The following is a 15,626-nucleotide window of genomic DNA, read 5'->3' as shown; positions in this document are numbered from 1 at the left end:
TGTGATTAGGGACTGGTGAGGGAAGAACTGAACTGTGCTAGCTGCAGAATTCCATCATGAAATAAGACTGCTAAAATGAGAAATAAACCAAGTTTTAAAAGCCAGATATTTTGCATGGTTTTAACACTACCCCTCGGGGTGTGCTGCTTTTTGAAAACATTTAAGAAAATAATGTTTCATTCTAATCAATAAAGCTCTAAAAAGACACCAGTGCTAATGAATAACAATTTTACTTTATAGAACTAGAAAGGAAGATGGAAATTCCTAAGTAAGTTTTAAAAGAAGTGTGGAAAGTTTGCTACTGGCTGTATAATATTCTTATATTAGTTCACTGCAGACAGCAGCAAGTTTCTCAATGATAATGCAACTTAAAGGAAGAAAATTTAAGTTGTTAATTGGTCCCCCAGTACAAATTAAATGCTGCATAAAGGAAAACCAGTACATTTTTAATTAGCCCTCTGCCTGCACAGGTCTATTTACATGATAGAGAAATTACTTTTTTAATGGAAGAACTGTTAATAAGTTCCAGGAAGAACTGCTGTTAGTAAGTTACAAACTTCACAATAATTTCAGAGCATAGTTCCAATTAGTGAGAGATCTGCTTTAATACATCATCACTCTGAAAGAATGGAAAGAAACAGATGTGTAATCTTGTTTTTAACCACGTCAATGAGAGCCAAAACCCTCAAGCTTCCTTAGGGATCTTCATTATAGCCCCACTACATCCCATCTGATGTTGCTGAAACACACTGCACCAAATAAAAAACCACCTCAGGGGCTGGGTAATCCTTGTGGACGTGCATCCCACGGATTATTTATGGAATCTGGGTTCAGGAACTTCTCACAGTGAGCCAGTAATGTCCAAGAAGGAACTGAATTCTATCTGGCAGGCACAAGTGGTAGAGCTTCCCGTTATCTATTCCTCCCTACAAACAGTCCCTCTGTTCTGAGTCTCCCCCTTCCAGGGGCTGCCACCCACAGCTGCAATCTGCTGTTTGCACTCCAGCCTCAGTTCTTGTTACATTGAACTATTACTGGCAAAAAGGGAGAGAAATTGAGAGGGCAGAAAGGTGTTTTAATCAAGAAAAGTCATGTGGCTTTCATAAAATGACAAGCAACAGCTTAATTGGGGCTAATGCAAAAATTGTTATTAAGCCAATGATATTAAACTCTCCAGTGACAGAATGACTTGGTTTCCACGCGCACACACACTCCTTGCTACTTCTCAGAGCAAGTGACTCCAAGGCCTTCCCAATTCCAAGCAGCACAATTCCCAGGTGCCCTCCAGGTTAGACTGTGCCACGTGGGGTTACAAACACACCTGCACACCTTCACACTCCTCACCACCTCCTCTCACCTTCACAATTTAGAGACCAATCAAACACACCTGGATGAAGGAATTTAAAGTTTTCCCCTATCTCACAGGCTCTCACTAATTTAGCTCTAAATCCAATCTAATATAAAACAGGTTCAGTCAGGCTATTCAATTCCTGTATCCTCACAACCTGCAATGGAAGTAGCCACCCTTCTACAAAAGACACCAGACATTGTGGGTGAAAGAGGAACTTACTTTATCAATGTTGGTGTTGTCCAGTGCAGCATCTATCTCATCCAAAATAAAAAAAGGAGCTGGACGAAAGCTGCGGAAGACAAGACAGTATTTTGCACGGAGATACCAAAATGTTAATCAACGTTTTAATTACTTACTTACTCCATGAATAAAGTTGATTATATTTAATTAAAATAAATATAATAATGATTTTAATTAATTCAGTATAGTTTAATATTTCATATTAATAGGCAAGAAATTAATTAACAGTTAATATTTTAATCAACAGTAAATTCTATATTATATAAACTCATGACAGATAAAGAATAAGGACTTCAGGACGCTCCATTAGCAGGATTTGCTAATGTCCTCACATTAAGGACATTAAGCACAACTGTCTCTCTATCACCTACCTGACTTGGAGAATAGCCTAATACTTCTTTTTTTCTCCCTTGGATATTCCCAGAACATAAATAATAATCCATAAATAATCCTTTTACCTGTGTATGGCAAACACAAGGGCCAGGGCTGCCACTGTTTTTTCCCCTCCTGACAAACTGTCCATTGGCATAAAGCGCTTGCCCGGAGCCACGCAGTTAAAGCCAATGCCCTCCAGGTAGGGCTCCTCAGGGTTTTCAGGACTAAGGAATGCCTGGAAACAAATACATTTAATTGTTAAAAGTGAGATTTATCGATTTATTTAGATAGGTATTTTTTAGGTTTAAATACTGCCTGAGCTAGTGAGGAAACCAGTGAGTTTGCTTCACTTTTAGGGAACCTGTTCATCCATTCTGGGATCAGCAGTATCTGGAGAACATGGTTTTGTTAAAAAGCCAGGAACCAAGAGGCTCAGTAACAAAACCAGTATGGAAGTGGTGCCACATGTAGCTGTTACTTCCAATCTTTCAACTGCTGAACAAATTTGATTTTATCACCTTTCATGTAACTGCTTTGATTTTATTTGAATTATTAGTTAGACTTCAAAAGCAGATTTCTTCTTTTTTTGGCCTGGAAGACAATTTATTTGCAAAACTGCCTTTTTCTTAGTGAAAGGTTGGCTTTACAGAACCTAGCTTTGAGCAGGACAAAGATTGCTTGTATTAAAGTCTTCTTCTATACTTCGTATCCCTGTTCCCAGGGACAAATTTAAAAGCATTATTTTAAAGGAATCACCTTTTTTCCTAACCACTAAAGGTATGTTGGGTAAGATCTTTTCTGCATGGTTTATTTTTCTCATTAATGGAAGAGACAATAAAATAACAGACTCTTCCCCTATGCACAAGTGGAGACAGGCAAGAGAAATTTCCTTATTTAACCCTCATTTCAAACATCTCCTCTGAGATCACAGACATCATGGAAGAAAACCAAACCAACTTACAATATGCTGAAGGAAGACACAAAATATTAAGGCAGACAAGAGTTCAATCCTTTAAACAATCCACAGTCCATGGAATTTGACATAACCAAAGCATTTGGGAGTTCCTTCTTTGGTATTAATACAGTAACAGTAACAAAGATAATTGTGACACAATTTTTCTACATGTTTCTTAGAAGTTGCAAACATTATGTCTAATTATGTTTTCTAAATATTTAAGTGGGGTAGAAGGTGCTTCAAGACCTTGTAGAAAACACTTGCACTGATTTCTGATTTTCAATTATCTGTACTAATGATTATTATTTGTATAACTTGATCTGTAAACCAATGTTATTTTTAAATGAAGTACTCAATTACATTCCACACTGGTGTTCTGATAATTTATAAGTCTGCTAAAAGCAAAGAGTAAAACTAAGCCAAGCTGAATAGCTCCTAATTCTGCTCACAGATTACCTCTCTGTCTAATGCCAAGCACACTCTGGTTTATTGCCTATTCCCTCCCTGTCCCTAAACTTCTGTAGTCTTTATTTCTAAAATTTTCTTCTTAAGGTTTGAGACTGTCTTTGGAAACCACAAATGTTACTTTATTCTATGTAACAAAGCATCCAGTGAGGCCTTTAAGGCAAAGCTCCTGAGCAGGACAAACCTGAGCACTACTGTTCCTGCAAAGCTTCTTGTAGATCCTGTCAATGGCTATGGAGGCATGCTCAAAGCACTGGCTAAACAGCTCATATCTCCTTTTTTTCACCTCTTCAAATTCCTGCTTGCACATTCTGGCCTCCTTTCTGCTGGCCTCAAAAGCTATGGGAAAAAAAATAAAATCACAGGAATTACTCCTTAAGAAGTCTTTGAGCAGATACACAGAAGAAATAACAACCAAGAACAAACTGGGTACCATGAGCAGCATCAAAGAAAATACTTACTGCAGAAAAAGGAACATACTAATTTAGTGTGAGTTTCCTTCCATATTTCAAATGGAGGACCCACAAACCAGCAAAGTTGTGATATATTTAATCTGCTCTGTGCCACATTTGTCTGGAGCAAGGAACAATATTCTTCTCCTAATTCCTTCTGGGAGCCAGGCAGCACTGACCTGGTATAGCTCCAGAAGCCATTAAGTTTCTTACATTGTTAGTATCTTCAAAACTCTCTGGAGATACTAACAGTTTTGTAGAAATGCTCATGTCTGAGTTTTGGACAACATATACAGTTCCTTCAGTTATGTAAGAAAAATTTAAGCAATTTTAATATTAAAGTCAGTACTTCTCAGCAAGCAAGTAAAAACACTTTATGATGTCATGTGGGGAACAAGTATCTTCTCAATCATTCAAACTGCATTTCAACAAACTACTGCACACTCAAGTGTGTTAATGAATTGTTTACATATAATTAAAAAGATAACTGAGAATAAACACTTAAGCACAAAAAAACCACCTTAATATCTGAAAGGGGCAAAGCCAGCAGGACCAACCCCTAGAAGAGGAGTTTCAATTAGGGTGGAATCACAAAAGTGACTGACATGAGAAGACTCAGTGTTACCGTCTATCGATTCTTGGAACTTGCTCCGAGCTATCTGTAACTTCTCTCCTGCTCTCAGGTTTGGAGCAGCTGTCTTCATTAATGTCACCTCCTTAGCTTTGATTTCCTGCTGCATTTGATTCACATGATCCTCTATATCTTTATCAGATTCTAGTTCCTAAATAAAAAAAAACGCCAAAAACAATAGAGCAATATCATTTGCTTTTTGGCCAAGACATTTCAATACACACAGCAAGCACTCATGGTTCCTGAAACAATTATCCATTAATAGCTTTAACTTGAAACACAACTGAAAATAGCACCCAGGTCTTGGTTCTTGCAAGACCTACCAGGCCCTCACTCTTCTTTCCCAAGACCTTTAAAAACAGGGAGCCAATTATTTTCCCTCTATTCCCTTTTTAAAATACAAATACAACACAGGAGCAGGATTAATGCTTCACTCCTTGATTTTTAAAGAGATTCTCAGTGACTTCTTTGAGATAAGTTCTGCTGATGACAGATTCATCCTTTTCTCTGTGCTTTTAGCCTCTGACATTTAACTGTTTTCCTCAAGACTAAAAAGGAAAAAGAAAATTACAAAACCTGCTGAGAAAATGTGACCTAATGGGCTGTTAGACAGGGAAGGATGGGAAGCCTTGGTCTCTGCAAAGAGAAGGTAAATAACCCCCCACAGCCATCCAGTTTTGAGCCTTAACGTACAAAGCTGGAACTTCAAGGCACGAAGGGAAAAAAAACCAACAAAACAAGGTTATATTAAGTCTCTCAATTCCATTTCTGTGGTTGAGGTAAGCTGTAAGGTAAAGCCAGTTATATGGGAATCTGACCTATCTAGAAATCCCACACGTCAAATGCTAAATCATGAGTAGAAAACCAGAGCACACAGACATGCACCTCAGCTTAGCAGTGGTTTTACTAAGTGTCACTTAAAGAACCAGGGTGAAGAATAAAATAAACAACAAATAAAATATCTTTCACCTCTAATAATTTAAGGCAGAAAAGATTACCTTTAAGTTGATTTCTAGGGTACTGTAGTCTATCTGAATTCCCTCTTCCCTTTCATAGATCCCTGAGAGAGCCTGGGTGCCTTCCACTTCAGTTCCTAGCTGTAAGATGAAGGACATTCCAGTTCAGAAATACAACAGGTAACTTGGAAACTGTAAAACCAATTCATTCAAAGGTTTTGAAATTAAGAGACATGGTATGACGTAAACTTTATCCATGGCTCTTCCCCTGGCCGAAATGGGAGTGAACAGTTAATATCTCATGAGCCTAATTAACGAACACACACCTCTGTTAAATGAAGATGAAAACATCTACTAAACTCAGCCTGAAGCTATGTTAAAAAAGCAGCAGCAATCTGTTTATTACATATTTACAACACTGTACATACTGTAAATATCCTGATTGGAAAGATGTACACTCCCTGATACCTCAATCCTTTCCAAGGGGAGGCTGAAGTGCGTAAGCTGAGACACTTCTTCCACTCAGATTCAAAAGAATTGAGGAGCTTCAGCTCTGCATGGCATAAGCAGAGTACATTCTACACTCTGTAGCCTGAATTTCAAACAGTCACCTTCCCTTAAATGAAACGTGCTATCTCTCATTATTAGACCCCTTTCCTACCAAGATTCTTTCTCGGAACCAAATCTTGCTGGTTGTCTCAGTGAGTTTAATTAAGAATCCACACTGTTATTCCTTCTGCTCCCCTCCTTGGTTTCCTCTCCTTCTTATTCAGAAACAGTGAGAGCAGAGTTTCTACACACACTGATCATTCACAGCTCTTGCTTCCTCCCTTCACAGACCTCACTGCCTGCATTTTGTCTGCTGCCCAGTTCATACCTATCCTCCAGCAAAAATACTCTAAGGAGTGGGTTCAATAAAAATCCTTCCATATTCACACACTTGTTTTAAGTTCTTCAAAACCCACAGCTCATTTCTTTTATTACAAAGTTTATTTCTCCTCACAAAAGGTATGTTGGAAAAAGAGGGAAGATGGAGACAAATAATAAGGGGCAGTCATCAGATAGAAGGAATATTTCCATTTTAGCCTATCCCTGATTTCTGTGAGTACCTACATGTACTGAACACAAAAGGATGATTTTATATAGAGCAATTGTATTATGGATGTTAGACCAAATATGATCTCAACCCTTGCACATGCTGTATTTATCTACATTTCTGAACTGACCCCTGTATATCCTCTTGCTCATCTTCACACCAATTTTCTTGTACCACAAGACTTTATATATATCACAAGAATATGTTTCAAGCACAATCAAAAATACTTGCAAACAATATTTCTGTCTACAAAAATAAAAATAAATCCTTCTTTTGAATGAAAGAGACCTGGTGACACAAATAGAGTATATTGGTTTGAACATTACTGTGTAAGAAAAACTGTCCTTTAAGGAAAAAAAGAGGATCTTTAAATTGATGAGGAAGTGCTCCTCCATGCTATCTATCTTCTGTAAACATCAAGTACCTCTATTTCACTGATGTCATCCAGTGATCCAAACAGTAAGTTGATTCTCAAGTCCTGCACCTTGCACTCAAGCAGCAGATTATGTCGCCTTAATCTCTTTGCTTCCAGAGAGCTTTCTAGAGCTGCAGCTTCCCTCTGCAACTTTGTGGCTTCTCTACAAGCACAAAAGGCACAACCCAAGAGTGGAAAAATCACTGCTAATAACATCCAAACAGCATGATAAATACAACATGGAAAAGAGATTGCAAGCACCGAGGGGGCTGTTTCCTCTGCAATAGCTCCCGTCAAACATAAAGGGAAATGGTACTGTACTTCTGCCATCCCCTCCATTCTCCTGAATTACTCCAGGAGGGAGCCTCAGTCTCACTACATTGCCAAGTTCACTTAAAAATCAAGTTCAAATACCCATCCTTCCTAATTACAGCCCACCTCAGTTCAACTCTAGTGAACATGTATGGAGATTTGATCCTTTAACACATAATCAACTATCTTTTATCATTACTCTCCTTGAAACAGCTTGATTCTTTGCAACCAGTTCCTCTGATAGCAGGAAGATTCCACAAGTCTGCCTAGCCATAGTGTGCCAACACGATGGGGTTTTTAAACAGTGATGACTCCTGATTAAGGGACATCAAGATAAGCAAGGACAACAGAACTGAAGTATAAACTCTCCACAAAGGAGTTGATTTAATGTAACAGCAGGACAAAATAATGACCTAAAGTTAGTATTAGTTTAAGGTATCCAAAACATGAAAAGTCTGGAAAAATAACAATGAAATTGGAAAATAAAAAAGTTCCCATTAATCAGACGCACTGTACAACTCAAACTAAACTGTGGAACTACGAGGGAGCTTGACATGCTTCCAATCAAGCTGTAAGCTACTACATACCAACCACAAGAGATGAGAGATCTGTGGTCAGACATCACAGGGAGACACCTAAGACTAGGGAGATGATAAAATAATTCTGTATGGTTTATGGGATGGCTCTCTTGAAAAACTCTCCTTCACACACTGAATTACAAAAACACGGTTAAACTAAGGCACACTGCAAATGCAAATCCTTATGTGCCTAATAAATCTTTCACAAGAAAACAAAACAAGACAAATCCAAATACATGATCAGTAAATCCCTTCTAAATATTATCCCTTTAACCATCTTCCCAGCAGTAGAAGTAGGAATTACCTATTAAGAGTTAACATCGTCTTTCTGAACTCTTCAACTTCATTTTGGCTTTTTGCAAGCTCAGATTTATGAGCACTTAATCTATCCTTAAGGTGTTGCTGCTCCTCCAAAAGTTCATTCACTTTTTTTAGAAGCTTTTCCTCATCCTGCATAGAAATATTTAAGTTTTTAACCCCCCACCAGGAATCTAGATCTGGAACCTCTACTATACAGAAAGGAGTTAAAGTTTAAACCTGTTACATTCAAATGTTTTACAGCACAGAACTTGAAGGGCACCGGGAAGTGGGAGTTCCCCTACTTTGTGGCAGTTTTATACATTTCACTTTTTGGTTTTTTTGTTCAAAGCACTTATTTTTTCCATCCCTTTACTGTGAAAAAGCACAAAATTGTTTCTTTAACAAGCAGCATCAGCACAATACAGGATAAAAAACACTGTGAAGGAGGAACCCATACATATTCAACTAAAAATCTAAACTGGTTTCATAGGATTACTTTAAATGTATTAGTGGGTGCAAAGTAGCTTAAAGACTTAAAGCACCAGAGTTGCTTGCTCTTATTCATAAAATCTTCTGTTGAATCTGAGCCACATGCTGCTGGTTTTATCTTTAGTTGTATGTTGCTTTCTCATATCAACTGAACACGTTAACTGAACAAAATCTAAAATAGTATTGTACACACAGTAATCCGAACCTTAATTTTTAGTTAAGCTTATTTTTAATAATAAATAAGCATCCAAATATGGCAGTTTATTCCAAGGTTAAAATGCAACATACATCCAATAACGAAGTCAATATTGAATTAACCCCTTGAAAAATTAATCCACAGCATCAACTACATTTATTCAAGACTGGAACTGAGAGGAAAGAATGCACTGAATTACAGAGACAGAAATTGATTTTAATATTACCTTCTGTAGCTTGATAATCTCAGCTTCATCTTTGTGAACTGTCTCCCTCACCTTGCTGACGGAGTTTGCTAATTTTTGTAGATGATCACGATTATACTCCAGCTGAACACTCAGTCGTGTCCTCTGATTTTCAAACTCAAGTCTAGACGAAGTACAGGATTTAAAACCAGTTCTTACAAAGCAGGCTATTAACTGTGATTGGACTCTATTTAGATACCATTGCTGTATCTTCTGTGTGAACACAAAAATCTGCATGACATTAATTCTATTACACCATAGCCCATGGATATAAGGGAAATCACAAAGATACAGTGATATTGGTTAAACAAATAGAATATAGCCACATCATGGAAAGTGACACTTGAACTTCAACCATCAGCTCATTTGAACATTCTCCTTCTAAGACACAGATCTGTGGTGCAGTGACAGGTTATCTGTGAGAGAAACACTAGCTGGGGTTGCCTGTGAAAAACTCAAGAATCTGTTTTCCTTATGAGTCTGTTCCCATACCAACCACCTGCATCTTACACCAGTTTTCCTTAAGATTTTTCACACGCTAGAGACTATATTCTCAATCTGGGAATAGTGCCATTTTTCACGGTGGGTATTAGAAAACTATTCTTTATTTTCTTACAATAGTGCCAGCAGAAGAATAAATGTTACCTTTCAAATTTGTTGCAAGCTGTCACTGACTCTGTCTAACAAGCCTGAGTCATAGCAATGGTTTTACTAATCTATAGCAGTGGCCTAGCTAATCCTCACAGTGACAAGGAGAACCTTCTGCATTCCCCTAGGACTTTGTGTTACTTCCAGTGAGGGAGTTTCTCAAGTACCAGTGTGCCCAATCTAATGCCAACCACTGGTTTACATTTCAGTGACATACACCACCTTCTCTTATCAATCTCCTCTTGTTGTCTCACATGTTCTTGTTCATACACGCGAATATTTTCTATACCAATTTCTTCACAGAATTCCCGGAAAACATCATCTTCAACCTTTGAAAACAGAGAAATGGAACAAAAAAAGATTATATTATTTTGCAACTCGCAGATGTGAAATATTCAATCACTTCATGCTACTAGACTAGATTTTTAAGGTGCTTCAAGAAAACAGCTACTGAGAAGTAATTTGTACTTGAAATTTTCAAGTAACACTTTGAGTCCAAACGCCAGATGTAAGGCATACGTGCCCGTGATCTATCAACCAAGTGTAACTTCAATCTCAGCTCTTCTTGACAGCACCTGGTCATTCTGAAGACAAAAGTCACAGTGTAACCAGCTTCCCTGGTTTTGCCTGTTGTTCCCAGACAGCTGAAGAAGAAAAAGCTAGACAGGACACTGTCAGATACACCAGATTTCTTTAAGTTGTAGTTCAGTTCTTTATTTGAATCCTTTCAAGAGACTCATAAATATTAATTACTGTGCTCTGTTTATAGAAAAGTCATAGCAAAACTCTCCCATGGAATATCTCATTTCCTAATTATACAGCAGATACTAACAAAAGCATCAGTCAAAACCAATTCTAAAATTTTTAACAGAAATTTAAGCAGGCAAATACTAGGTGCATATGGCTGGACTGAACCAAGAAACAGCAACAGCCTGTTTAAAAGGAAACCCAATGGACAGAACAAAATTTTGAGAACTTTACAGATCAAAGCCTGGTACTGTTTATACTGTTTTAGTATTCAGGTTTTTTTAGCCAGGTATCAAATACTACATATCAAACCAAGTGATACCACCCAAGTTACACCACTCTTTGGAAACCAGTGATTGGTTCCAAATGATAGCCTCTGTTCTTAGTTTTTTCAGAACAAACAAAAGAGAAGTTCCTGTATCTGGAATTCTTACATTGTTAACCATCAATGACTTTCTCAGTGTTTGCAGATGACAGACATCTGCACTCCCTCATGCCTGCACCCCAAGCAAGACAGAGAACAGGCAGCTATTTTGGCTTGTTCTTACATGTAGAATTCCAGTCATGGATTAATCCCAGACTGACAGATGAGAATTGGGTCAGAAGCCAGGAACAAAATTACAGATGTACAATACAGCCTGAGTTACTGCAGACAGTGGTGAGGAATCTCACTTTCTCCAACAATATCCACTTACACCAGCATCTAAGTCCTGGGCTGTGAATGCCCCAGAGAGAACTGCAGTGCCATTTTTCCAGAGATTATACCAGATGACTTTCTTTGACAAGAGTGGGAACAAAGGCAGCTTCAGGACACAGGTAGGGATGAAGTACCTATTTCCCCATGAGGTCAGCTGCTGCCTACTCCAGCAGAACACAGCAGGAAACCCCTCTGGGCATCGCATTAGGCTTTACTAACATCCCTACACTGAATGCCTTTAGTCTCTTCATGACAACCCTGCTCTGCAATCTGTCCACTGTCTGTATGAACTATTCTGGGCACCACTGGAAGATCAGTAAATGACAGGGAAACTGAGGGATGAGATGGCAGAAGTGCCTACACAAAAAACTGCTGAGAAATCCAAGTGGTGGATGACATATCACAGAGAACTTTTCCTGTTGCTGATAGGAAGCAGACAGGAGTACATTCCAAAGACAAAAGCTGTTTAGTACTGTAACAGATAATGAATTTGGACAGGTGGGGATAGAACAGAATCTCCAAGTTCTCCATCGCCTGCACTTCAAAAGAGAGGTAGAACACTCAGTTTTAGCACAGCCTAGCTCCATCTTCCATGAACTGGACTTGAATACAGGTATACAACAGTCTTAAAAAAACCTAACAAAATACCAAAACAAGCCCCAAACCCACAACATGCAAAAACCCCAAAGAACCTTCTTCCCACCCAGCAAAGAAAACCTCCACAGAAACAAATAAACCCCCCAAAACAGTGAAATAGGAATTTGCTGACAATCATCATGCACATCCCAGCCACTCTCCCAGGGGAATCAGAGCAGAGAAAAATCAAGAACAAATACTGGCTACTTCCCAAGAGAAAGGAATTTTTCATCTACTTTCCAAGCAGACAGGCCAAACCCCAGACATGTCACCTGTAGAGTTCAGAACAAAGCCCTCTCTCAGTGCTGAGGACTATTTTCAGCTCTAGAAGGCTGTGTATATTAAGCAAAGCTTAAAGTTCGACATGTAGATGGGTTTGGTGGGTTGGAGTTGTGTTTAGCACTTGACAGTCACACAACTTTGACTCCAAGGAAACTGATTTGCGAAGCTGTGACTCATTTACATTCTCTGTTCACAGTTACCTTGGTAAGAAGGGTAGAGGATGTGGAGAGGTTGCTGGAGTAATGTACAAGCCTTGATGACAAAGCAGTTTACAAAGTTAGAAGTTGTCCAGGTATAAACATCAGTAAAACATAAGTTTCTGTAGCCCAATAGCAGGAGCTCTCAAAGCTCTGGCAGAGGGGATTACCTTGTTAATTTTTTTCTGAAATTCTTCTATTTTTTCTTTTCTTTGTACTATTCCTTCATTCAGCATATCATGCTGAGCCTCAATATTTACCAGTTCACTTTCCAGTTTTGATTTTTCCTAGAGAGAAAGGAAGAAGATGGCAATTTTTCTTAAAGAGATGCTCAACTTTCTCGAAATTAAGAGAAAGCTCTGTTCCAGGTTAACTGTTTTCTGTGATTAAAAACATTAAATATTTTCTTCTCAAATGCCACTTAACCACTATTATTGCCAATCTGCATGTAACAATTGCAGTTTTAAGGAGCAGAAAAGCAAACTAATTACCACATAAAGTGCACTTTGACTTACAGACTTCTGAAGGCTACTAAATGATAAACCAAGCTTAACAGAAATCCAAGTTTTAAAACCACAATAGAAAAAGCCTCGTGTAAAGTACTCTGCAATCTTGTTTTTTATATTTTATCAATTCCTTGGTTGTAATTGCTTTATGTAAAACTGAGTTTGAAAAACTATGTAAGGAAGTAGCATTACTTGATCAGTAACTGCAGTTTAAAACAATACAATTTTTAAACATGAAAATGATAAAGACTTAATATTATACCATGAAGAGATTAGCAAGATGTTTCTTTTTAATCATGTCTAATTCACTCTGTGAATATTTAAGTCGTGTCTGAGTTCCTTGGCACTGAGCACGCAATTGCTTCAAGTCAGCCTCCTTCCGTCTGATCTTCATTAAGTGCTGGGAAAGTGGGAGAAAAGTATTTTTAAACAAAAGGTGAACTATCTGAAAATTATTTGTTTTCCAGATTTAAAGCTAGCCTCACTGATGTAGGCCTCATTCAAGGTAAAGGCTGATAGCACAGGTCATATTCAATATTAATATTGTAATGGATTTATTACTCCGATGAAAGTATCCACTCACAGATTACATTACAACTCCATCCCCCTTTAAAAAAGCCAACACTAAAGGCATGACAAATCATTTTACACTGGCAGGCTTTGGATCATGCCACATTCACGTGTCACAGTCATATTGCCATTTTCATGACAAGTCTACAGTTCTTTTTCCTGGAGGGAGCTTGGACCAAGAGTGTAGTCCTGTATTTCTGCCTGCAAGCTGAGAATCACAGCTAACAATTGAGATGCAGAATTCACTGTTAACTAGAAGAGGATGAACAGCTATTACGTCGTGTCTGCATCTCCTAGAAGCTTCGCAAATCACATTTTCAGACAATCACCCTCCCAGAGCTGAATTAAGTCAGACACAGTATGATTTCGGTAGTTAAGTGCTTTTAAGAGACCTACCTTTAACTCATTAATCAAGCTATCTCTTCTTTCTTTCATTTTACTCATTTCTTTCTCATCCCAAATTCTAGCTTTAAATCTTAAATCACTTGATCCTCCAGAAATCACTCCAGATTTCAAAAATAAAGTTCCATCAAGAGCCACTGTCTGGAAGAAAATAAATTATATCCAAATGAATCTGAAAAAAATCCAAGATACAGTATTCAAGCAAGTAACAACCACATTTGAGTTGGACTCAATACTCAATTTTTTCTTTTCTCTTCCAAACCTGCTAACATGAGACATTTGAAGCAAATAAAGGCTGTTGCTTCTTAGCAGTAATCACATTCTGGTATTATTACAACTGATCAGAAAATAAAATGAAATTGTATCATTTCCATGCATATAGCCCCTTGTGTACGCACTTGTATTTAAAAGGTGTAGAACAGACACATTTTAAACTTGGTAGGACAGACCAAACAGCACGGTAAAAGAGTAAAGGCAAACAGCTTGTTTGTAAAGTGAAAGTGTAAATTTTAGTAAAGAATATGGGTGGTTTTGTGACTTTATTTCAAGTAAAAATAACTTCACACTTAGCTTTAAGTTGAAGGCATCTTAATCAAAATTTTAGAAGGTTTATTAAATGAGTAAAATACTGTGTGCAGCAATAGAGACTGGAATAAGAAGAAAGAACTGCAGGAATTGATAGAGAAGCTTGCAGTCCTTAACATAATCCATGTCTACAACCAAGAGGTTCTAGGAGGTATTTTAAAAATTTTTGAAAGCATTTCTTCAAAGAAAATCTTGCAAGATAAGGTCTGTGTTTTTAAAACAGACAGTTTTAGAAGAAGGATTATCCATCCCTCCTATTTCTCCTCACATGGACCATACCAAGAACCATATTTGGACACTATCCATCCTTTCATTTGCCTCCTCCTTTTCCCAAGGAACCACTTAACTACCAATCAGAGGAAAACACAGCCATGCGAAGTACCTAGTAATTTGTTTCTGTGGGATTAGACAGCAGGCTACCAACTCTGTGCTTATCTGCAATACTCCAGCACGTTTACAGAGAATTATTTAATGGCATCAAACACAACTGCAATGAAAAATGTATGCAATAAACTTCGACTTCTTACTTTCAACCTCACTGGTCCATCAAATGCAATGTGTTTTGCCTCCTTAAGTGTTTCACAGATCAAGGCATTCCCACTCACAAACTGAATCACTTTTTTCAGTGGAGCAAATTGTGTTTGTACAACATCCACCATCATTTTTGCTCCCTTTATCTCCCTTAGCTTCTCGTTAATTGGTTTAACCTGTAAAGCAAACAAGCACTGTTTCAAGTCCATGTTGTTACAGCAAAGCACGTCCAAATCTGAGTAGTCTGGGGACAGGATGTATAAATCAACCAACAGGGAGCTCAGGCACTACAAGACTAGAAACACATCTTGGGTTTATGTTGTCTGTACACCACTGTCCTGCAATCTCTGTAACCTACTGCATCACTATTTATGGTGCCATTAAGATACTACTGTATAACCTGTGCACCAAACCAAAGACAACAATGCATTGAGAACAAACAAGAGAGTTCAAGATCTGTGTGTGGTTGCAGGGCTACCACCCTGCCCAGAGAAGCTGTGGCTGCCCCATCCCTATAGGTGTTCAAGGCCAGGGGCTTGGAGCAACCTGGGAGAGTGGAAGATGTCCCTGCCCATGGCAAGGGTGGAACTGGCTGAGCTTTAAGATCCATTCTAAACCAAACCAGTCTGTGATTCTAGGATTTCTGGGGTCAAGGAGTCATGATCTGATAGTTCCTCTAGCTGGAGCAGTGCCATGGAGGGATACAAGCTTTTTGGGAAGGACAGGTGGGGTAGGGAGGAGGAGGTGAAGTTGCCCATTATGCGAGAGAA

At 38.3% G+C, this 15,626-nt stretch overlaps 1 protein-coding gene across 3 annotated transcripts in view; it reads right to left on the bottom strand.

Moving 5' to 3' along the window:
- Positions 1 to 15,626, bottom strand: part of SMC1B (structural maintenance of chromosomes 1B) — a 28,959-nt gene that overhangs the window by 1,632 nt on the left and 11,701 nt on the right. The window contains exons 11-23 of one of the 3 annotated variants that reach the window (XM_040061994.2): positions 14,853 to 15,032; positions 13,735 to 13,881; positions 13,031 to 13,168; positions 12,433 to 12,549; positions 9,926 to 10,032; positions 9,038 to 9,179; positions 8,131 to 8,276; positions 6,946 to 7,099; positions 5,468 to 5,566; positions 4,464 to 4,620; positions 3,571 to 3,725; positions 2,050 to 2,201; positions 1,571 to 1,640 (exon numbers count right to left, since the gene is read on the bottom strand). In XM_040061994.2, coding sequence (XP_039917928.1) covers positions 1,571 to 1,640; positions 2,050 to 2,201; positions 3,571 to 3,725; positions 4,464 to 4,620; positions 5,468 to 5,566; positions 6,946 to 7,099; positions 8,131 to 8,276; positions 9,038 to 9,179; positions 9,926 to 10,032; positions 12,433 to 12,549; positions 13,031 to 13,168; positions 13,735 to 13,881; positions 14,853 to 15,032 — 1,764 coding nt within the window. The remainder of the gene's footprint in view (positions 1 to 1,570; positions 1,641 to 2,049; positions 2,202 to 3,570; positions 3,726 to 4,463; positions 4,621 to 5,467; positions 5,567 to 6,945; positions 7,100 to 8,130; positions 8,277 to 9,037; positions 9,180 to 9,925; positions 10,033 to 12,432; positions 12,550 to 13,030; positions 13,169 to 13,734; positions 13,882 to 14,852; positions 15,033 to 15,626) is intronic. The other 2 variants (XM_040061995.2, XM_040061996.2) reach the window with 2 other exon arrangements.

Source organism: Hirundo rustica, chromosome 4 (genome assembly GCF_015227805.2).
Source record: "Hirundo rustica isolate bHirRus1 chromosome 4, bHirRus1.pri.v3, whole genome shotgun sequence".
Lineage (NCBI taxonomy): Eukaryota > Metazoa > Chordata > Aves > Passeriformes > Hirundinidae > Hirundo > Hirundo rustica.
The sequence above is the reverse complement of the archived record's forward strand: the minus strand, read 5'-3'. Positions and strand labels throughout refer to the sequence as shown.